This window comes from Tachypleus tridentatus, chromosome 2 (assembly GCF_004210375.1).
Source record: "Tachypleus tridentatus isolate NWPU-2018 chromosome 2, ASM421037v1, whole genome shotgun sequence".
In the NCBI taxonomy this organism is placed as follows: domain Eukaryota; kingdom Metazoa; phylum Arthropoda; class Merostomata; order Xiphosura; family Limulidae; genus Tachypleus; species Tachypleus tridentatus.
The window spans coordinates 34,999,430-35,023,778 of NC_134826.1; the positions used below are offsets into that span (position 1 = coordinate 34,999,430).

The window sequence follows — 24,349 nt, forward strand, 5'->3', positions numbered from 1 at the left end:
CTTTTAGAGTTCTGTTTTTTTCAGAAGGAGACGATAGGAACTTCAGGAAATATCTGTTTAAGACGAGTGATGAGCTGTTGGAGATAAAAATAATTTTTTCTGAATTCATGAAACATTTCTGAGTTTAAACTGATAGGTAATAATAAGAGGAATTGTATTTGAAAGTTTAGTATTGCTCTGATTTAGGATGTTTTTCTGCTTAGTGTGGTTACATTTTGCAATTTATCTGTTGATTTTAGTATCTTTATTTCCTCTTTGTAACATGGTTTGGTTTAGATCCTTGGGGTGCAAGCCTTCAAGCTCATAAAAACAACTGACAAGCACAATCATGAAGGCACTAAATTCCTTCTATATATGTCACTTGTTTGATTACAACACCTTTCCCAGTTTGTCTGGCCTGACATGGCCAGGTAGTTAGGGCACTTGACTCATAATCATGGATTCATGGATTCGAATCCCTGTCACATCAAACATGCTTGTCCTTTCAGCCGTGAAGGCATTATAATATGATGATCAATCCCACTGTTTGTTGGTTAAAGAGTAGCCCAAGAGTTGGTGGTGGGTGGTGATGACTGGCTGCCTTCCCTCTAGTCTTACGCTGCTAAATTAGGGACAGGTAGTGCAGATAGCTCTCGTATTGGTTTGCACAAAATTCAAAACAAACCAAACCCAGTTTGTGCCTGAAGAAGAAATGTCCACCATTCAAAAATGCTTGAGTTATAGGGTTGTTATTAATTTCTATTGAGACTTCTTGAACCTAGGTATTTTTGTAACATCTTGAGGGGGTAGGAAAGAGGGTCATACTCATTTCTTCCCTCACTAGATAGCTGGATTTTGGTTTGTAGTTGACTTGCATGAGTATGACCCTCTTTCCTACCCCCATGTTCAAAGGATGCTTCTTTCTTTCTCTAAAACTCGTCTCTTGTCCTTTTCAGTATAGGATTCTAGCTATTTATATGAGAGTAGGTGGTGTACCATATTGGAAGTTATTGTGAGGTATGTTGGAGCTCAATGCTTATGGTATACAAAAAAAAAAAATCATATAGATGGTGGCACTGAATAAGAATAGCTAAATTTGAGGAAGGATGTAAGTACCTCTTGGAAATATATTTTCATTATAAGAAAATTATGACATTCCAATACTTGCAGTAAGCAAAGTACAGGTGGTCTATTGTGTAACTTTGTTTTGCTTAATAACAAGAACAAACAAGATAAGACAACACAAATACTTCATATAAATCGTTAGTAGGTTAATATGGTGACACCTGAATGTAAGGTATAGAAGTAATTCTTAAATGTTTTTTTTAATATAAAACAAAGGTAAAAGGTTGTAATTAAGTTATATAAAAGTTTAATATTTAAAATAATTCATATATTCTATATAAGTCTTGTTCTTTGATGTTCAAGTAATTATTAAATGAAATGGCCAGTAGCAGTGTGTATAAATATGAAAGCTTATTTATAACCTTTGCTGTGTAATTCAGTGTTTAAGTTTCAGCCCTGATGTGTGCACAGTTTTATGGGTCATTTTTAAACTGCTTTCAGCCTAGTGAATTGAAACAAAAAAGACCAAGAGGAGGTGTTTTTCTGGCTGTAAGTTCAAACTTGTTTTACTCTTCTTCTAATGCTTACATTATTATAAAGTTACCATGCAGTCTTATTAATATGTATAAAAATCAATATGTATTGATTTGTTTATGAAGAAATAAAAGACTATTGGGGATATTGTCCAGTTTAAATGTAGGTGATTTACTGTGCTAAACATTTTTCAGTGATGGTATATTTTCGAGTTCATTGTAAGATAAGTATTTCAATAAAAATTTATTTTTTGAATTAAACAGTGTATTTCTTAGCCTTTTGTATTCATTGAATACATTATTATTCAGGAAAAACACCTAGCATTGTATAAGAACTTCACAATAATGAAAATAGCTGAGAATAAGTCTGTTCTAAGTAAGAACCACAGAATACTCCTTAACCAGTGTTATGGCAGATGTTGTCAGAAAATATTTTGAAGTGGCCTAGAATTTGTTTTTATTTAGTAAGATAATTGATGTTTTCTTTTCTTTTACCTAAAGGGAGCTGAAATTTCTCCTAGTGCTGAAGATAGCCTTGCTTTTACTGTTAGTGCTGCTTCTGGAGATGTGTACAGACTTCAAGGTCTGTTTTTCTACTTTTGCATAAATTACAAGATCTGCAACTTGTAAAATTTGTATGTGTGTGTGTGTGTGTGTGTGTGTATATATATATATATATATATATATATATATATATATAATCACAGTTAGACTTGATATTTTGAGAAAAAACAAAACAAAAATGAACAAATATGAATGTATCCAGAATAGAAACATTCAACACTAGGACACAAATCATAAGATAGGTCATTATGTAACATACTGTTTTGGGACAGCATGGAACCTATTGGTCCATCTTGGCTGTTCCATCATCTGAACTAAAACTTTTAATAAATAAATTGAAATTTAATAAATAAAAAAGATATATAAAAAAGCCAACCCTTATCATTCATATACTCATGAAACTTTTCCGAAACTCGGTTGAATTTACTATGTCCACAACATCTAAAGGCCAACCACTCTGTTGGAAAAATAAAACTGTCTTAGAAAAATATATATGTAAAAACAGCTGGTATGGGTTGATTTTATACCAGCCGTTTTTATAGATGTATATTTCTCTACAAGTGGGTTTTCTCATCATCATGGAAAACTGTCTTAGTTAAAGATTACTTCAATCCTGCCAAAATTTATATTTGTGTCCTCTAGTCTATTATTCTCACTGTTAAGTATGAACAAAAGATGATGCATCAATACTATCAATACCTTTTACAATCTTAAATACTTCAGTCTTTTTTTAAACAGAAAATATTTTGAGAGATTTTGTCCTCTCCTCATATGATAACTCCTCTTTCCTTGGCATCTTTCTTATAATCCTTCTCTGAACCTTTTCAACAGTTGAGTGTCTTTTCTATTGGTAAGTAGCACAAAGACTGAATACAGTATTCCAAATGTGGCTTAACCAGTGACCTATACAATGAAATTATAACCTCTTCAGACTTGTATTCAGTATTTTTGTAGATGCACCCTAAAATCCTATTTGCCCTACCAAATGGCTTGGATGGCTTAAGAGACTGATGAACCATTACATCAAGAGCCTTTTCTTTCATGACACTGTTAAGGTTATTCCTATCCAAATTATGATAACCCACATGCAATATTTTGTATTTATTATAATTAAAACTCATCTGTGATTTAGTTGCCCAACTCTCTAAATCTTTTTGTAAAGCAGCATCCTCTTCACAGCCAGCAATACCCAACATCTTGTTATCAGAAGTAAGACCCAAATTGCATTGAGGGGTGCTGTCTACTAAGTTTAACCTCTATTTTACTAGTCTTGTGCTTAGAAAATAAAGAAGCAGATATGAGTGCTCAAGTTAACAGTGCCCCACATCTATACAACCTCACAAACAAATAAAATTACTGTACTGCCTCATTATAATGCCATTGGTTATAGTCCTTTCTCAGATAAAGTTCTATGGTGCCTTGGTTACAAAAATTTAGTATTATCTACTGTTTAGTTTATTGACACTTGACTTGCAAGTCTAAAGTCATTACACTTTTTCACAAAGTAAAGGAAAAAAAGTTTGGAAGTCCCAAGTAGAAAGCTCAGAGATGTAAATATCAAGCTCAGATGTGAACTTGATATAGGGATATTGGGAATTAAGGTAAGAAAGGAATTTCGAAATGTGACTCAATATTTAAAATAGCAAGAAAGTATTATTGATATAGTGTTTGTAAAAGACATGCTTAGAGCTTTATGGACAGTTTTTTTTAGCTGCTTACATGTATGGTAGCATAGAAAGCTATTGGCTATCACTGGACCCAGCAGGAATTATATATATCTGGTCATAAATAACATTAAAGAGGAAGTGGTTTAAATTTGTGGAGAGGGCAAGAAGTTGCAAGAATTATGTATAGATGAAATCAAGATACTGCTCAGTGCCAGAAGGAAATAGAGATGTCACATCATTAATTGAACAAGTTTAAAGTAGTAGAAGTTAACCAGTCAGAAGTATCTGACTGTTTAAGTAAATAAGTGAATCTGAGTGTACTTTATTTCTGAATTATTTTATGTTATTGTATCTTCTCTATGTTATTTTTATATTTATATTTCCTCTGTAACAAAGTTATTTTATTTCATTGATTGTTTTAATAATCTTTTGGATCCATACTTTCTCAGCCCTCATGACTACAGCTATAATACTGTAATAATTCAGGGGCATTCTATCCCCCAGTATGTTGTTTCTACATAAATACTCATGTTACTATTATACTAAGCCCAACCTTTCACTACTAGTATAGCTCACATCCTTCATCATTCCATTCTACTATTGAGTATCCCCAGTAATGCCACTTAGGGTTCTGAAGATATTTATATAGCACTAAGTCTCATACAGGGACAGTTATACAAATATGTTAGCCTACCTATGTAAGATATAGAAATGTACAAATAAGCAGTTGTAAGTTTTTCCTTCCAACTAATATATTTTATAAATTGTTTTTTATTGTTTACATTATAATTGTAATTATATCATTATTTGGAAATTTATGCAAATGCTTTTTATAGTTATTATAAAATTAGTTGAAATATTGAATTAAGGTTTTTATCAAAGCCATTGAGAATCAATTTTGTACTATATATTCATATTAGATATTAAAAATTGCATACTGCTACAAATTTTACAATATCTGTGAAGTTTTTAAATGCATAATACTCTGTATGGCATTTGTTGAAACAGTATTATTTGGTGACAGAGTTCATATATTTGAAATCTAAGTATTTCTATAATTGTTAATTATTGTAATATATAAGTCTAGATAATGTAGAACTGCAGGTTATATGTAACTTATTACTGAGTTTTTAAAAACTAATTAAACCATCAACATATTTACATATTATAGAAAATGATTTGGGTCTTGTAAATGTATTTATAAATTCATTTTCATAATAACATAAAATAGCTATAAGTTAGTAACACAACTTGCACAAGTTAGGCCCACACAAGTATACTCACTATTTGTTTATAAAAGTACTTATCAAAATAAATTTATTTTTATATAAATAAAAATTGAACATTTTTCAAATATTATTAGGAGTAAAAGTTAGATATTTTACTCTTGTAGAAGGGTCAGTAAATTGATCGGTTAACACTTAAGCTTATGGAAGCATACCTAAGTTGCCTCTTTGTACCAACAAAACAACCTGAATATATATTTTTTTCCAGTTCATAGGTTTAAAAGTTCATTTGCATAACCCCTAGAACATCCTACTTGAATATCAAAAGTTCTATTAAATTCAAGTTTACACACACACACACATATTTTTCACCCTTTCTGTGATATTATTAACTATAGCTATTATCATCAATTTATACTATATACTCTGTTGTACATTGCAATGAAATGTTTAAAGTTAAGGTAGAAAAAATGTACCTATCTTTTCATATTTGGTGAAATAACTTTAAAACATCTTTTTTTGGAAGTCTTTACATTTTCATATATAATTTACTTTGATAACTTATTGTTTCCTGTACTTTAGCACTGTTATTTATTGAATCACATGTCAATGGGCATTTCTGGACAATATTTCTATATAGTAGGCAGAGATACTTCAGTCCTTGCCGGAACATGGTGGTATTTGCATATTACATAATCTCTTGTGAATTGAGCAGTTGTTGGCATATGTATAGAGAAATTATAAACCTTTTAAATTTGCATCTTAAAACAAATAATAATAATAATATTCAGTAAAATAGAAAACTGAAGCCTAAATACAATGTAATTTTCTATCTAATTAATATATTTATTAGTGAGAAATAATCTTAAAATGGTGCAGAGGAAGCTAAGAGTGGTTTGACTAGTTCTCTCTGTATCTTTCTTTTCACCAATTTTAAAATAACAGTTAAGAGAATGTACTTCAAAAAGTGTTCTTTCCATTGGTTATGAACATTTAGCTGAACTAAATATTACTGGCTGAGAAGTAAGAACATAATGGTAGAAAGTGGGTGTAGCATGAATCAAGAGTTCAGAGATCCATTGGACATATTTGAAGAAAGGAGAAATCTTTATAGATTATTTCTGTATATGGTAGGTTAGCATGAGTAAAGAACTGTTTAAACTACAAAGTTGAGAGAATAAAACAAGATTTAAGAATTTTTCTAGAAGCTTTTTTTGAAATAAAGGAATGAAAACTTAGATAATATAAAACTTTAAACTATAATGTAGCTTTTAGTGCTAATATTATTGACAAACATTGATCATAAAATATCTTTATTTTAAATGTAACTAGGTAAAATCAAGTGATTTTCATTTTAAGTATAGAAATGCTTTTCTTCATCATACAGTTTTCATGTTTTATTTGCATAGCCCCTAGGACCTCTAAATGAATATCTAATGTTTCTTGAGGTAAATGTTTATATTTTATTTTTTATTTGTTCTATCATATCACTAACTGTAGATGATATCATCAACATACAGTGCAATGAAATACATAAAATTAAGAACTAGGAAATTGTACATACCCTTTAATTTCTTTGTATAATATCTTAAAGAATCTTCTTTTAGTAATATCTGTAATTCTGAAACATGCTTACTTCCTCTCACACTTTAGTTTCATCCTGTCAAGCCCAGACCAGGATCATCTTCACAAAAAGACTAGAATATGTCACCTCCTCCATTGGGGTGTTTTTTGTTCTCAGCTGTTGATAGTACAAGAAAAAAGATGTGATTGGTGGCCTGTCTTCAACCCTTCTTGTCTCAATCACTTCCTCCTTGGTTTACAATTGAGTTATTTCTTTTCCTTTGGTGGCTCTTTTCACCCAGAATATGGATGATAAAATTCAACATCACAAATGTCTGTCTTCATATCCTGATCATCTAGTGTTCAAGGTATTACCTCTGTATCATGAATGACAACCAACTTTTCCAGTTTTTTGCTCTACCAGTTGGTCTTGCATCTATTCTATATATTTCTTTACTCGATATTTTAGCTTTTTCATGTCCTCTTTACTCTCTTTGCATCTGCACTCACAGTTACAAAGACAACTGGCTTCTTCTTGGCTTTTCCCACCATTTGGCAGAACTGCAAGCTCAAACTCTGTTATGAGATATTGTGTGAGCTTGGATTCTTATCAAAAAGGAGGAGTTTGTTCTAACTCCCCACACAAGACCTCATCCATTTCTCTGCTCACTCTTGCTACATAAATCATTTATATGTTGCAGTGAAATCTGCATTCATCACACCCATATTTCAGTAACTGCATCAGTTAATGTATTAAACGTATGTTAATGGGTATATTGAAGCTACTGAATTTAAATGTATTATATTTGAGGTGCTATAGTAGTATAATGAAGCTAGGAATGTAGGAGTGATAAATTTGAGGCATCTATTATAAAAGACAAGAAGTCTTATCATTAGGAACTTTTTTATGTTGTAAATTAATACAAGAACAAGACTATATATATAAATTAAATGACTACTAGTGTGTAAAATTTAACTGACAATAATCATCAATAATATTTTACATAAAAATTTATATGACAAAGGTGATAATTAATACTTTGTTGCAATACCGTAAAATTGTACTAAACATGCACTTGTCTGTAAGAAACAAAAGCTTTAATAAAGTCTTAATGTAATCACAGACCATGAGCCTTTACAGTTCTTGAGTGGTCATGACCAAACTTCTTTTTTAGTATTCCTGCATCATTATTACTCTTGCTCCTTGCTGGGAATGGAAGGAGAAAAAGAGAGAATCAGTTTGATTTCTTTTGACTTTAGTTTTGTTTTTTTTTTCAGCCTGGGATGCCTTCTTACATAAATTGGATTTGACCTATGTAATGCTGTATTTGATTGAATAAAATTAAAATTACCCATTTGGTATTTGAGGTGAAAGGTAAATAGATAACCTTTGATAAGTGTGGGATGCCTATTCTATATTGGAAATGCAGTAGAAACTTACAGGGAAGGTAAAAGGAAATAAAAACACAAAATATTAAAATTTGTTTAATGTTTATTGGATAGTCCTAATATAATACATTTATTTGTGTGGGTGGATTTTTGTTTTCAGTGAAGAGAAGGCAAGATAGATTTGTCAGTTAGTTGAAATAACTTTCTTTGGTCATTTAGTGGAAGAGTATAGACTTCAGGTCTTATCTGATCAAGTTCAGTATATATCGATGTTCTTAACAGCTTGATTACATCACCCACTAGCGAAAATAGTACAGGCTGGTATGTGGACCACACCTAACACCTCTATAATGCACTATTTACATGATTTAGATTGTCATCTCCTCTGATGGATTTTGCAATTTTGGTGGCTCACATGTGACATTCCATAACTTTCAAGTTTTGTGCCTGGGCTCATAATATAATTCCAAGTTCAGTTTGTGGCACTTTCTGCTTCTTCATGTGGAATTGTCAACTTAGGTGTTGCTTTCTTTATCTTCATACTTTTGATGGCTTGACATGCAACAATCTGTAACTTTCATATGGGTTCCCTTCGTATTGTCTTTCTGTTACATAGTTATTTCATAGTGCAGTCTCCATGTTCTAGCTATTATGTATCGGATCAAGCTATAAGTCCATAGCTCTCTAATTGTAATGACAGGTCATGGATCCTTATTGTTTTGGTTGGGGCCTGGATGAATTTCATGATAATGAAAAATGTTGACTCTGTATCTGGTTGGCTTTTACCACCCATATTTAGATTTTATCTGCTTTCCAGAATACACAGACCTGCACTTGTGTGCTTAATTATATATCAGTATTGCACACCTGCTTTTCTATGCAGATGTTTTATGTGTGCACCTTTCCCTTACCAGCTCCTCCACCTGGTTAGTGGTGTATTCTAGCTAAAGTATTAGAGGAGTTGGGTTTCAGAAATTTACATTTTGATAAACTGAAAATATATTTCTGATAATACATACCTCTGCTCATGCATTCCTGCCCTTACCATTATAGTACTCAATGTTTGGGTCTGATAATCTTGCCAGTTGTGAAAAAGTTAAAAAGAAAGAGTAGTTATGTTTTGGAATATAATTAGTTGTTTTTCTTTACAGAATTTAAAACTTTTTTATATTATGTAACTCTATTTAGCACCTTTTCTCATTGCTTTCTGTAAATTGTTTTTTTATTATATCCAAATTCCCACAAATTATATGTTTATAAAAATAATTTGCTGAAAAGTAAAAGTAACAATAACATGATAAATTATGTACATTATTTATATCTAAACTAATGAAAAAATACTTACAATTATATATACATAAGAGGAGGTCTGATTGATAACAGGTTTGAAATAGTTTAAAGGAAAATATTTTGTTTTACAGAATCTTTCAAAAGTTTTAAAATTTGCAAATCAATAAAAATGTTGCTTAAAGTTAATTACTGGGCATTCTGAGTTTCTTATTGGTAATTCATTAATTATAATGAAATTATTTAGTTTAATACTAAATTTTATAATATCAGAAATTAAATGTCATAATAATTTTGTTAATATTTTTTACTTTGAATTATTGAATTTATACATATTTTTTGTATAAATAACTATGAATGTAAGCAAGTATATATAAATATCTGAATCCGTACAAAAATCTGTAAGACTTGGTTTGCTTTGTTTTGAATTTTGTGGAAAGCTTCACAAGGGCTATCTGCACTATCTATTCCTAATTTAACAGTGTAAGACTAGAGGGAAAGCAGCTAGTCATCACCACCAATTACCAACTCTTAGACTACTCTTTTACCAACAAACAGTGGGATTGACTATCACATTATAGTGCCCCCCATGGCTGAAAAGGGTGAGCATGTTTGGTGTGACGGATTCAAACCCACGACCATCAGATTATGAGTTGAGTGCCTTTTAACCACCTAGCCATGGTGGGCCATCTATAAAACTTACCACTTATATTCTGTTTTTACCCTTTTCCACTGATTTTTCATTTTCTACATTTCTTGGTAATACTATCTAAAGAAAAGAAATTAACAATACAGTTGTTTTATTGAAATTACAGTAGTAGTAATGCCTTTATAATCTTGATTTCAACAAGAGGGATTTAAGATTTTTTGGTTTTTTATAGTTTGTTTCTATGTAAACAGTTTTCAAAACTGTAATTACTATTGAAGCAACAGGATGGATTCTGAAATTTTGTAATTCAAAATAATTTACCACATTACTTTGAATTTGCAATCTGTGCAGATTATGCAAAAGTGTAGAAACTTAGAAGTTTATCCCACATATGGCATACTACATATACTACATGTAAACAATTATACATTTTGTATTTTACCAAGAGAGCAATTATATATACTCAGATGAAGGAGTTAAGAGAAGACTACGAGGCATTACTTACTATCATATTTTAAAACATTTGTAGCTAAAAGGAAAACTAATAAACAATTAGCTAAGCTGAGTATAGTTGAAATATAATGATTAACTAGTGTTTTTAATTTTGAACAAAAATAAATGAAGTGGAAATGTGTGTAAAATGACTTTATAATATTACCTTAACATCTTCGTATTTATGTTTAAACATCATATTGGAAACTGGAATGCCACCATGATTAAGTATTCATTTATTTCTGTTTCTTTTCATTAATTCATCAGTTACTTTCTAAGTTGCTTCAGTTCTGATCTGTTTAGTTTGCTTACTTTTAATATTGAATCATTAATAATGAGTGGTTTCTGTCACTTGTTTTGTTAACCTTTTGTCTATTAAGGGGCTTCTTTTGGAGTTTATTTGATAGTCATCATGTTACTTTACTATTGATTACACTATCTAACACAAATTTTGTTCCTGGATAGTACGTGTTATTTCTTAATTGCTTATGTTGTAAAAGTACAGAGAATGACCATTAATTCCTTCAAACTTTGCTTTTGTGACCTGGATAAACAAATTTAGAAATTAATCCTTTTTCTATGTAAAAACAGACAAATTTGCACATTTTCATCTACATAAGGTCTGAATAAAATGACATATAAATCAAGATTTACGTGTATTTATACTAAAGTTATACAAAATGAACAAAAGTTTAGAAGTGAGTAGTTTTTCGAGAATTGCAACTGTAAGGTAAATCAGTTTCATGTATCATCCTCCAAATATAGTCTCCCATTGTGTTTTTTGTTATACACTCCTTGGTAGCAGCATTCAAAGTCCAGTATATCTTAGTGGTAGTGCTCACCTTGTTCCTCTGAGTATGTCCCATGTTCTTCTTGAATTTATCAAGATGAACGTCAAGGATATGAACTTTCAGGGACATCCTGCAGCCCATTTTGCTGTAGTTCTTCACCAGAGCCTCAACCAGTTCTGCATAATTTTTGGCCTTGTGATTGCCCAAGAAGCTCCGAATTACTGCGACAAAGTTGCCTCAGGCTTTTTTTCCTTCCTACTGATCTTCTTAGAGAATTCTTTACTATCTGGGATCTTCCTTTTATTGGTCCAATGAAGACACCAGCTTTGATCTTTGCCTCAGACAGCCTAGGGAGGAAGTCTTGAAAGCTGCAGACTCTTTATCAAGAGCTGTGACAAATTGTTTCATAAGACCCAATTTTGTGCGCAGTAGTGGGAACAACACCTTCTGGAGGTCCACTAGTGGCTCACACTTGACATTGTGCCTCTCCACAGAGAACTTGGTCCATTGTGGCCAGTGCTTTCTGTTGTAGGGAGCTGCAGTGTCCCTTCTGTCCCAAAGGCAAAGATAACAGGCAAACTTGGTAAAGCCTCCTTGAAGACCCATCAGGAATGCCACCGTTTTGAAATCTCCAATAACTTCCCAACCACACTCATCATACTTCAAGGCTTTTAGCAAGGTCTTGATGTTGTATTCCTCTTTGAGGTGCAATGAACATATTTAAATTTTAAAAGGTCTAAAATTTGTACAATATAAAATCTTACTATTCAAGCAAGTAAAAATAGTCTTTCTTACCTTCTAGAGTTTTTATGCAGTACTTGCAGGTAAAATGAGGTGCTCAAGGTTTGTCTTGATCTCTGACAGGCATGCCGAAATATGCCTTGTAGGCTTCACACATTTTAGCAGATGCTGCCACAGAGTACTTTTTCGCTCTTGTCTTGATAAGTTGGCCACATATATAGCAGAATGCATTCGGAGAATGCTTACAGCTTCTTGATGCCATGTCTGATAAAATCAAATAGGTCTATGTGTTCAATTAGGCAGCTAGAACTAAACTGGTGAGTGGTGAGCCCTATATATATATATATACTATGGAAAGTTCTAGAAAATTCTGAAAGGTTCTTGAAAATCTTTGTAAGTTCTACAACATCATAGAAAGTTCTTGAAAATTCTTCTAAGTTTGAAAAAATTCTCTATCAGTTACTCAGCACTGAATCTACCTGGAATGTTCTGGAAAATGGGTAAATTTGAAAATTTCATTACCCAGGTTACAAAAGCAAAATTTGAAGAGAAAACTAGGTCTTTTTCCATTTACATTAGGCATAAGCAATTGGGAAATAACACTTTCTGTCCAGGAACAAGAAAAAGTAAAAATTATGTTACATAGTGTTATCACAAGTAAGTTAAGAACTTATAAGAAAATTAACAGCTAACTTTCACTGTGATGAAATGCATGCAAATATCTATAGTTTTTTAATGGTTTCAGGTGTGATGCTACAGGTTTTTTTAAAGGATGCATGTGTTTTTTCAGTCTACTGAAAGGATAAGAGTTTGAAGAGATTTATTATTTATCACTTATACTTTTATTAATCATTTTGAGCACAGAATGAGCTAAACTAATAATTTGTTTCAGTTTTTTTTTAATTTCAAAAAAAATATATACATTAGAAAATATCTTTATTATTATTAAAATAAAAAATACATTTACCTGTAAAATTATAAAAATAAAGATTTTCTTTAGTCAAAATAACACTGAACAAAAATAATTTCACTGTTATTCTTGTAGGTAATGAAGAAAAGTATGTAAGCATTTAGACAGTAAAATAGAAGAAATACTAGAACAAAAAATAATGTGAAAATTCCAAACAAAAAATAGAGTTTATATAGTTTATAATTTAGCTAGTTGAATTGAATGCAATTTTTTGTATGCTTTTCTTTCCCTCCTTGTTTATAGAAGCATTTAGGAACTTATGTGAAAAGGCATGTCACTAATATTGGTACAAGATTATATTTTAAAAAATAGTTACAATAATTAATTTTAGGATTTTTTTTGTTTCTTTGTAAACTGATGACTTTCATAATAGAAAAAGTGGATTTCTAGCTCCTGTTTCATGTCATAAATACATGTAGATGACTGTTAATGTTATTCACAGCAAAACTAAAGACTTAACATGTGTGAAAATATTTTCACAAATAATGAATTTATGGCATGTGGTTTGTGAATGCTTCACAGACTTGACAATGTTCAAAACTATTTGATTTTCAAAGATGCATCTTATTAATTTAAAATGCCTGTATATTATCCCATCTTTGCATAAATGTGAATCATAAAAGTCACTCATCTCAATGTACAGAATTTTGAAAGATATTTTTGTTGTGTATATTTTAGGGTTTGTTTTCTGTTTCAGCTGAAACAAATGGAAGTAATAAATAAGCTAATTGTAGGTAGAGCAGAATATTTTGGTTTCTGAGTTACATTATCTTGGATATGTAATACTTAAAAAATAATCTTGTACAATTTTTCTCATTTCATTTTCTGTCCTTTAGCTCACAATGCAAAAGAAAGACAAACTTGGATTGATAAACTGAGAGATGTAGCAGATATTCACAATCAATTCATTGCAAAAGTAAGTGCATTCTCAGACAATAAATTAGGTTTTGGGTAAATAGGAAATTGATGAATACATTTAATAATCACATAATATAATCAGGAAACTCACTGAAATTTAAGTACCATATAAGGATCTTGCTTTATAATTAAAGGAAATATAGATTTAATGAAAATAAAGTTTGCATTTTCTGAACCTTAGATTATTATGATGTTATTTCTTTACAGTTAATCACAAAATATCCAACACTTTTTTGATCTTGAATCATACTAAAAACTGAAAGTATTGATGAAACATGTACAGTTTAATGTTAAAAGATATGTTAAGAAACTTAGCAGAAATGTATTATTTCGTTGCAGAATAAATTATGACATACCCCATACACATCAGTATTCAAATAAGGCTATGGCTATTTTCAAAGGTTCATAATTTCTAGCTAGGATTTCAAAGATAGCTTTAAATATTTGAAGGATCATCAGATGGCATTCAAGCAGTATCTAATTTACCAATTTTTTTACTCTTCTGTTTTGCTGTTCATTATTAGATGTATATTTAGATAGATATTCCTCTAAAATATTAAAACCTTTCCTTGTTGAGTTTGCTCTCATGCTGTCAAAAAATGTTACACTTAAAAGTTATGAGTTTGCTTGGTACCATGCAGAATGTGCATAACTTCAGAACCATAAATCTCAACTGTCATACATTTCATGTGGCATGTGTAACAGATTTTTCATAAACTGTACTTTCCTACCACAAGCCAGATTCTCTTCTTGACACTCCTTCTGTTCACATTGTATATTATCTTTCTAACTGTGAATTTTTAAGTTCACTTCAATTATGAGGTTAAAACTCCTTCTAATGCTTTTATCAGTGATAAAAATTCTTCTGCTTCTATTGAAGATCTATTCTTGCCATCTTTCCCCAGCATACAGGTTGCATTGTCAGCCTTTTTCTAAAGTATGTTTGGGCCATTAATACCAATTCTTCTGTGAAAAGCATCAAGGTCTTATAGATGCAAATTTGATGGATCATCAACCCTTTTGTTCTTTCCATGAACAAGCTGGTTCTTTCACACAGCTTTTCACCTTTATTTGAGAAGCAGTTGTAGTCCTGGTGAAGGTTTTGCTGAATGTATTTCATGGGCATGTAACATTTTTAAATCTTGAAATAATTTATGTTACACCTGAAGGTTCTAGAAATTGGTATAAGATTCTGTTTTGAAATCTTTGCTTCTTCCTCTATTTCCTGATAATCAGATTATAGCTGATGCTTTTAGATATTAATGCAGTTACCAAAAAGATAACTTTCTGCATGCATTTCTCATTTTTTTGGTCTCTTTGCAGGATGTTCTTCATCTATTTATTTGATGTCTCAGACCTTGGATTTCTGGTTTGGTTTCTGGAGTGGTATTCCAAGTGATTTTCTACCTTGTCTTCTCATCAGTATTATCATTTAAGCTCTGTAATTCTGATTTTAAGACTGTCATTTTGAGCTCAGTTATTAGCTGTTATCTGTACTCATTATCCTGGTTCATTTTCTCAAGAGCAGGAGGCAGTTGTACATATTTTTCATTTTGCAGTTCTCACTGACTTAGTCTTGTTTACTGCACGAATAATTTTGTTTTTGGATTTTTCAGTTCATCAAGCTAAATTGAAAAGGACGGGCCTTAATCACTATATTTTTTTTATAAATTCCAAAGGGCCTCCTTTCTGCACACTTTTATTTTTGCTAGTATTTCAACACTGACCCTCTTGTTTACCAGAGGTTCTAGATTTGAGTCCCAGAAATGGTCTTTTTATCTATGAGTAAATATTTAAAATAGGGTTAGAATTATTTAAGTGTTCACTTAACATCTGAAAGGTGCTTTCCATTCCAGATTGTCCTTTAGTGAGACAGTAGTAAGTTTTTGGATCTATAATGCTAAAATCAGGGATTTGATACCCCTCACTGGGCGCAGCAGATTGCCTGATGTTACCTTGCTATAAGAAAACACATAACCATTCCAGATTAGATTAAAATAAAATGTGTGTGTTCTAGTGTATAGGATTGTGTGACTGTTTGATTGTGCAATCACAATTATGATAATTTACTTTGGTTTAACCAATCGATTGCAGCTGCTGTAAACACAAGCATGGGAAGAATTTTTGCATGCCATATACCATACACTGCACACTCATATTTAACTTTCAGAGGAAGACCATGCCAAGTACTATGAATCAGCAGTCAGTCAGTTAAAGGCAATTTCTAGGAGCATATGGATGCTCATTTCTTAGATAGCATGGTTTCCAGACAGATTTTTGGCCAGGGGTTTCCTGAAAAGGAACATTTATTATAAGAGCCCTAGAAATTTGGAGTATCTAAAAATGGCCATTAAAAACGAGATTGCAAGGAACAGTAAACCTTTTGTATATTACATAATGCTTATAGTAAATAAACTTAAGTTTGATATGCTGTGACAGTTTTTGAAATATTTTTAATATGTTTTAAACTTTTCTAAATGTATGGTTGTTTAGTTTGTGTTTGGTGAAATTATGTTCCCTTAGTAAAAATGATTTTTAATATGTATTTAATTAAAATGTAAAGTTTTCTTTTTATATACTCTTGGTGATGAGAAACCTACTTCGAATAAAAATGTATCTCAGAACAGCTGGTATGAGTATTAACACTTTTACTAATAAAGCAGAGAACAAAGTTTTGACACTCTTAGGCCATCTTTAGGTTAACCTGAAGATGACCTAGGAAGGTCGGAACATTGATCTTTGCTTTATCAGTAAAAGTATTAATATCTATGCCAGCTGTTTTGAAATACATTTTTATATGCTCTATTAATTTTTATGTACTTTGAAACTTCAATAATCCATCAAGCAGCATATTATGGGGGAAAAGCATGTACAGAATAGGTAAGAAAATTAAATTTTAGGGAAAATTAGTAAATGGAACACTAGCTGAAAGATTTAAGGGGTTATCAGTATATTTTATTTGAAAGTTATGAACTGTGCATATTATTCTTTTCAATTTCTTCCTGTCTACTTCACAAGTAAGAATCAGAAAAATAACCCAAAGACAAATGGTATTTAACACTGTTGAAAGAAAGTATTTCCTGAAACCACTCAGGTTATTGGGTTTCTATTTATGATCTTGATGTTTTTAAATATTATGAACAATAGATATATTAAAAGGTAGATAAATCACTACCATATTATACCTGATAGGCTCCTGTAATAATGAATACCTTTTGTGTTATTTGCAGGAAAATCCCCCTCTTCCTCCTTGGGAATATCAACCAACTTTTGAGAAACGAAAGCCAGTGGGCAAAGATATTTCTTTTAGTTCAGACACTTCTAGGACTCCAAATGTATGGTATTTATCACCAGATAAAACTACTAGTCCTGATCATTCACTTGAATCTCCTATTGTTGATCCTGTGGATACATTTTCAGGAGGTTTTGTTTCTCCCAGAGAAATGTTAACTAGAACTGAGTGTAACCACCAGGCTTTGGTTAAAGCTATTGAGGTTCGTTTTTGTACTAGTTATCAACTCTTTTTTTGTTTCTCTCTAAAATATTAATATCTGGGTATTTGAATACAGTAAAGTTCATTAATAAAACCTGTATATACATCATAAACATCATGACCAGTTTCATTTACTTCTAATTGTTTGTTTTGAATTTTTTTCAGTATGAAACAAAGATGAGAAACAATTAGAATAAAATAACTTCTCAAGAAAATATTAAATTTTATCTAGCTGTAAAATATATGTTGATATATTTTATGTAGATTTATTATTTTGTTTTGTGAATATAGGTTTTAGGTGATAATTTTTATATTGAAGTCAGCATATATATTGAAATATTCTGAAGTGTTTCTAAATGTGTATTTATCTGTATTTTGTATTTTATTAATATCAGATTTTCTATTCTAGTAATGTTTACAATATATAATTGTTAATTTTCTTAATATGTATGATGTATTATTTTTGTTAGTAAGTCAAACATAATTTTAAATGCTTGCAAACAATATTTCTTTTATCATCTCCTTCTAATAAAATTAAGCAGATTTGTTAAATCTAGCTGTGTCCATCAGACTAGCCACAAAATTTATGCTTATGTTAAAGAGTAGTAAATTAATACATATTATTTTACTATATTTTTCAAAGTGTCTGCTAGGTCCGTCAAAAGAACACTGGATGACACTGACAATAAAGATGAATAGTTTGTATTTTTAAATTTCACGTCCCCTGTGGGATACTGGTAAATTTTCAGATGAACAAGACTAAAATCAGGGGTTTGATATCCCTCTGTGGGCATGACAAATAGCCCAATATGGCTTTGCTTTAACAAATTTCACTGTTAAAATCTGCATAATCAATTATATTACATTTTTCATCTAATTATAAATGTTATGTCTTTGAACATTTTATAGTTAAAAATAAAATCAAACCATCTTAGACATGTTTAATATGCACTAATCCATGAGCATCTGCACACTATCATTGGTACATTCTTGTGAATAATGGTCAGATATTTATAAGTAGAGTTGGGCAGTTAGTTTAATTTACTAATCAGTTAATAGTTAAGCTAATTAATTATGTGCATTAAACTAATCAGTTATTCAAATATGTGGCTAGTATAGTTTGAATAATAAAAAATTATAATAATTGAAAAAGTAAATTTGTTCACATCTTAAAAGAATTAGGAAATAAATTATTTTTTTTTCATGGTAGAATTACTATATATTATAATACAAAAATACAAATGTTTACTCTAAGTAATTTAAGGCTCTTAACTATATATTTACATATATATTTATTTTTTTATTACACAGCCATTCCTAGCTATCATTACATAATTTACATTGATGCAATGCACATGCACTCACGTTGTGTATCCAGTAACATACAACTGAACTCTAGTCTTCCCTGTCTTGACTGTGTTTTAGTGGACTAGTATTTTGTAATATATGATCACATTTCAGTTATTGTACATTGATATATATGTATATAAATTATTAAACTTAGTCTTAAAATATAGAACAATAAATGAAGAAGTAAAGCAAACAATTCTCTCTTCTCGCTACAACCTTTGTGCTCAGTTGCTGCTGAACGTAGATTGCTAACTCTTTTAAAATTTTTCATGTAGACAATGTGAAACAATTGTTTTTAGGTTTTTTTTATATACACAGTTGAATAACCAAAAAGTCATAACTTACTACACTGATACCAGAGACTTCCACTGTAATTTATTAAGCTTAGTGTAACTAAGATGTATTTAGATTTAAAAATATATGAAACTTCAAGCAGACTGAAGACATAGCCTATCTCCTTGAAAACTTGAATCAAAAGAATGTGGTAGCCTTTTTAAACATTAAAATGGCTGAGAAAACCCTCTAAGGACATTCTGAGCTGTTTATTGATTACATGTCATATATTGAAGCAAGTGACTATTTCAAACAATGGGAAGAGGTGAATGAGACCACTGTAGATTCAGTACATGAGCCACATCTCAGCAAAATAAAAAGATATGAAGCTGATAATATTAGTAATTTGAGTTCCTAATTTGTGCAAAACTGTAGACTTAATATTTTACATCACAAACATCTAATTTTAAAGAGTGCTGCATTAGACATACAACATGACTCATGAAAACCTATTATTTGGATGTGTTTTTTAACATTAACTTTTAAATAAAAAATAAATCATATATAATATTAAAGATTGAACATAAATTCATAAAATAGTAGTTCAGTAAAATTTTTGAATTCAAGTTAGCAAATGCGATGACAAGGCCTTTGACAAGTGACACATCGCTAAAGGGTTAATCAGTTATTTTACTTAACCCTGATCAAAATTGTTTATCTAGTAGGTAAACAATTATATCATGCTAATTCACCAACTTTGTGTATTAGGATATTTCATAATCAGGAAAGAAGATATAAAACACTTTTCTTATAGGTGAGATTTATATGTATTCATAATAAAAATACCATAATCCATATGGAATTGTAAAGCTATTTGATCAGAATTGCACTTTAATTGAGCATTATATATATTTTAATATTATAATATTTTAGATATTTGTAACCTTACATATTTATTCAGAATCTTCCTCCTGATGGTAAAATTGCACACCCCCTTGACAAGGTGAGTTTTTTCTTTTTATTTAAGGTAAATTTGCAATTTTTTTTTTAACATTGGTTAATTGATGGGCTTAATTCAGAAAAAAACTAAGAAAAGTCAGTGATATAAAATTTAATGTTTCATATTGCTTTTAACATTTATAGTGTAAAATCTAAACACAAGTTTATACATGTGGATCATTAATGTATTAAAAAATAAGACTTGTAGCTACTTGTTTTTGCTAAGACGTCAATGTAGTTAGCAGCCAAAACATGACCTTGACATAAATATTTAAAAATGTCTAGAATTCACATGAACAAGTAAAATTGTTGAGGCTGTTTTATAATATCTTAGTCCATTTTGAAAGTTTATTTTTTATTTAATATAAAACTATTAAATAAGTACTGTTTGAAATGGGAAAGCTTTACCCGTCAAAATATAGTAATTTAACATTTTTATGTGTTATTGCATCACAATAAATGTTTAATAACTTTGATCTCCAGTAAAGGAAATTCTTGTTAGGCTAGTTAAAAAGGGTGTGATTAAAATTACTATTAGTTTCATTGTTATAAGTCAAAAAAAGTTTTTGAAAATGTAAATTATGTTGTAATATTTACACTAGATTTTTTATGGAAATATAATGACATCTTGCTAGCATAAGCCCAAATCCATGGTACATGTAACAAGTAGAAACTTATCACTAACTACTTCATAGTTATTAGCAGGGAAATTGCACACAAATTAAAACTTCTGACAATTGAAATCACTATTATAGGAATGCAATACATTATGAATTTTCAAGCTCTTTTATATTAACATTCTACTTAGTTTATATTATTGAAAAACAAGAGCTATGGTGTATATTCAATTCTTAACTCAAGTGAAACAAAGTTAATTACTTTTGCAACTGAGGGCAGGAAAGAAAACATTTTACAGGGTATTCCAGAAGTAACTTCCCTATTTTGAACTTTAATAAACACATTATTACTAAGCAGAAATAAATATAGCTTTTGTATACAGGCTAACTAATTTGATTATGTGATTTAAGATGATATGTACATTTTATTAATTAATTACACACAGTTACTAAATATTAAAAACTTACAAAAATGTCACTGCTCTAGTAATAATTAAACTTCCATGTTAAACATACTGTATGGAACATGACAGTATGTTTGTGCATGTTGATGATCTTTACTGGTAGCCTTATTCAACATATTTTGTTAAAACTATTATGTTAATAAATATTTCTGTAACAATCAATTAATTAGTAACTGATTAAGGAAATTGTACTTATTAAATTAATTTTTTATATTATCATAAGCCTCATTGTTACATTAGTATGTAACAAATCTTAATTTATTTATACTTGGTGATAATGGTTTATTAAAGTTTAAAACAGGAAAGTTATTTCTGGAACACTGTTATTTTAGTATGTACAGTTTAGAAATGTCTTCTTTTTTTTTGCATTAATTTTAGTCTTTTGTAACATGTGACTACTTTTTGCTATGGCATTATATCAAAAGACTTGCCACTGTTAGTAAACACAATACTAATACTTTAAGAGATTTAAAAGGTTTAAAGTTAATCAGCTGTTTTTGTTATAGTTTAGTTACTGTAAGAACACAAAACAATTATTCTCATACTAGTATCAAGAGATAAAATATTTTGCATGTGTTGAATGAAATGCTTTTTGATGGCAGGTGTAATTTGGATTTCTGCCACATGTGTAACCAAGCACTAATGTTATATAAAAAAGATTTTACATAACAATGTTTCCAGTTAAGGACTGGTGGTGATTTAGATGTAATTGTTTATGCATGAAGCTTTTAACATCATGGAGCTAAGAAATGGTTACTTTGAGGCACTTTTTTCAACATTTTGCGTATGAACTTATAATTATTTTAATCATAATTGAGGTGAACAAGTTAGATTTCCTTGGTGAAATTTATATTTTGAAGTTTATAATAAAAAGTATTGCACAACAAAGAGTTTAGATGGTCAGTAATTTTAGAAGTATCTACATGCAAAGTAAAACGTAGAAAACACGTGCATATTGTTATGACGTCTGAGTTTTGAAGCAGTTTTACACAATGTTTCATTTCTTAAACAAATTAAAAATACCAGATGTGGTGGTGAATCTAATGTGTCATAAAGGTCCTTTTTTTCATGGATTAGTAGCAATATTTGAATCTCTTTATTATAATGGTAAGAAAGTTGTGAAAAAACTGGAAAGCTTTCAAAATATGTTTGGACATTAAAACAGGTTATTATAAGATCATTATATGTTGTTTTTTTTAATGGCAGGAACTACTTCTCCTCAAAGCTACATCCCAAGCCACAGTTCTTTGTTTGGAGCAATGCTTGTCCATTATTCAGCATAAGGTATTATCATAAATAATTCAGTCAAATTAATAGAATTTCAATTGTAATGGTTTAACATGCTTTTTTTAATAGTTTGATGTTGCTGATTATATTCAAAACATTTTGGACTAATGGATAAAAGCCATTTGTGTAACTTACTCATTTTCCAAAACATACCCTCTGCTGAGCTATTTGTTGACTTTGCCCATCTAAGCATTGGTTTCTCTTGCTGCAATCTTTTATACCCAACTTAAATGTTCTTGGCATTGTGAGATTCTAAACCTACATCAGTGCACCCTCTGTCCTGGTACTATATGTAAACACCTTGCTCAGATAATGTAATTGCTTTTTTACTCAACATAGCATTAGTCACGATTTTTCTGAAGCAGTGCTGTGCTTTGTTACATTCATTGGATTTCAGTATAACTAAAATTTCATTTGAAAGAAAAAACAAACCTCTCTTCTTCCTCTTCTGTTATCTAGCATCTCTCTATAGTTAGTGGGAGTTATTCATAGTTGAAGTAGTCTGTGAGTTAATCTGTTGTGAAATGGAGAGATATATTCAGCCTGTGGCTATTTTTCCTGGTGATTTTGAAACTACTTATATTGATGATTCTGGATCAAATTTGGATTCAGTTTTTCCAGCCCCTTTCATTATTATGTTGTTCTTTTTCACAAGGTAAATTTGGATCAACCACCTACTGCTCCTTTTCTTCAATTAGACACTTGGATTTGTGAGATTTTGGGGTTTTCTTCAGTGGCCTTTGAAGCTACCCCTTCCTTGATGCTGGAAAGGTTGAGAGGGACAATTTAGTTTTCTCCCTTCTCTGATATTGCTGGTTTTTTACTGGAGGACATACTGCTTTATTTCATGATGGTATGGATATACCATGTATCTCTGTTTGTCTGTTGCTTGCTTTGGCTTACCACTACCAGTTGGATGTATACTTCAATTCCATAGACTGTATCCACTTTTGGATATGTCCTGTGATCACCTTGAACAAATCACACTTTTCTTATTTATTCAACTCAAGCTTCTGTTCCACCCTTAGCTTCATGGCTCCTGCACTCGGACCAACTATCACCAATGCTACCAGAAGATGCAAGACTTTGGTTTCTCATGGAAAAAGAGGAGTCTGTTCTTACTTTCACACAGTACCTCATCCATGTAGAGGTGTTTTTCAATTACAGACTAAACTGAGCTCAACATCCTCTCATATGTCTTAAAGCCAAGGAACTGGAACTTCTTTGAATACTGGTGTCCCATTCTCTACCAGCGTGCACAGCATACCACATGAGGTTGCTTCAGTGGCCCTTACAGAACCAGTGGAACATTTGTACAGATGTGCTGAATTGTCCAATGAGATTATAGTTTGCTGGATTTTAGCTGGTGGTTGAACTGAGACAGCACAACAGTAGATGCCAGTTTACTACTTCCATGGTCAGAGATACATCTGTTCACAGATGCTTCTTTTTGGGGCAGTGCTACTTGTATATAAAACATGGAATTAAAGGGGCTTTGGACAGTACAAGAAGCTTCTCTCCACATCATTCTCTTAGAATTTTCAGCAATTCAGTTAGCTATGACTCAGGGTCTTGAATTGTTGTGAAGGAGGAGGTAATGCTTAAATTCAACAGTTCCACAATACTCTCAAACATTTCAAGCAAGGTAACCCTGATTTCAGATCTCTTTGTTTTTAAACAGTGTATTTTCTCCTTTGGGAACACAAACACCAGATTGTTCTACTTGCTTGTACTCTTCCAGGTGTAATGAATTTAGTGGCCAACCAGTTATCTCAGCTCAACAGAGATCATCTACAGAATATATGCATCATCCTGAAGTTTTTGTTTGATCTTCTTTTTTTGGGGACACTGCAAACAAAGGCTTTTAGCATATGTTGGAATGCTCAGATCCCATACTTCTGGTCTCCAGTACTTCACCCTTTGGCATTAGGAGTAGAAACTTTCAGTCAAGAACAGATGGATCTCCATCTATGCATTACTTCCAGTTTATCTGCTCTCCATGGATCTGGCAATGATTTGGTTTGTGTCCTGT

The 24,349-nt window shown here is 30.9% G+C and overlaps 1 protein-coding gene across 3 annotated transcripts in view; it reads left to right on the plus strand.

The window, feature by feature from the left end:
* The window catches only part of LOC143240818 (oxysterol-binding protein-related protein 11-like), an 83,834-nt gene that overhangs the window by 17,628 nt on the left and 41,857 nt on the right, over nt 1-24,349 (plus strand). For all 3 annotated transcript variants that reach the window (XR_013021981.1, XM_076483957.1, XM_076483948.1), the window contains exons 4-9: nt 1,546-1,593; nt 2,079-2,160; nt 13,753-13,832; nt 17,065-17,328; nt 19,912-19,953; nt 22,237-22,314. Coding sequence is in view for 2 of the 3 variants with exons in the window: in XM_076483957.1 (XP_076340072.1) it covers nt 1,546-1,593; nt 2,079-2,160; nt 13,753-13,832; nt 17,065-17,328; nt 19,912-19,953; nt 22,237-22,314 (594 nt within the window). In the remaining variant the exon portion in view is untranslated. The remainder of the gene's footprint in view (nt 1-1,545; nt 1,594-2,078; nt 2,161-13,752; nt 13,833-17,064; nt 17,329-19,911; nt 19,954-22,236; nt 22,315-24,349) is intronic.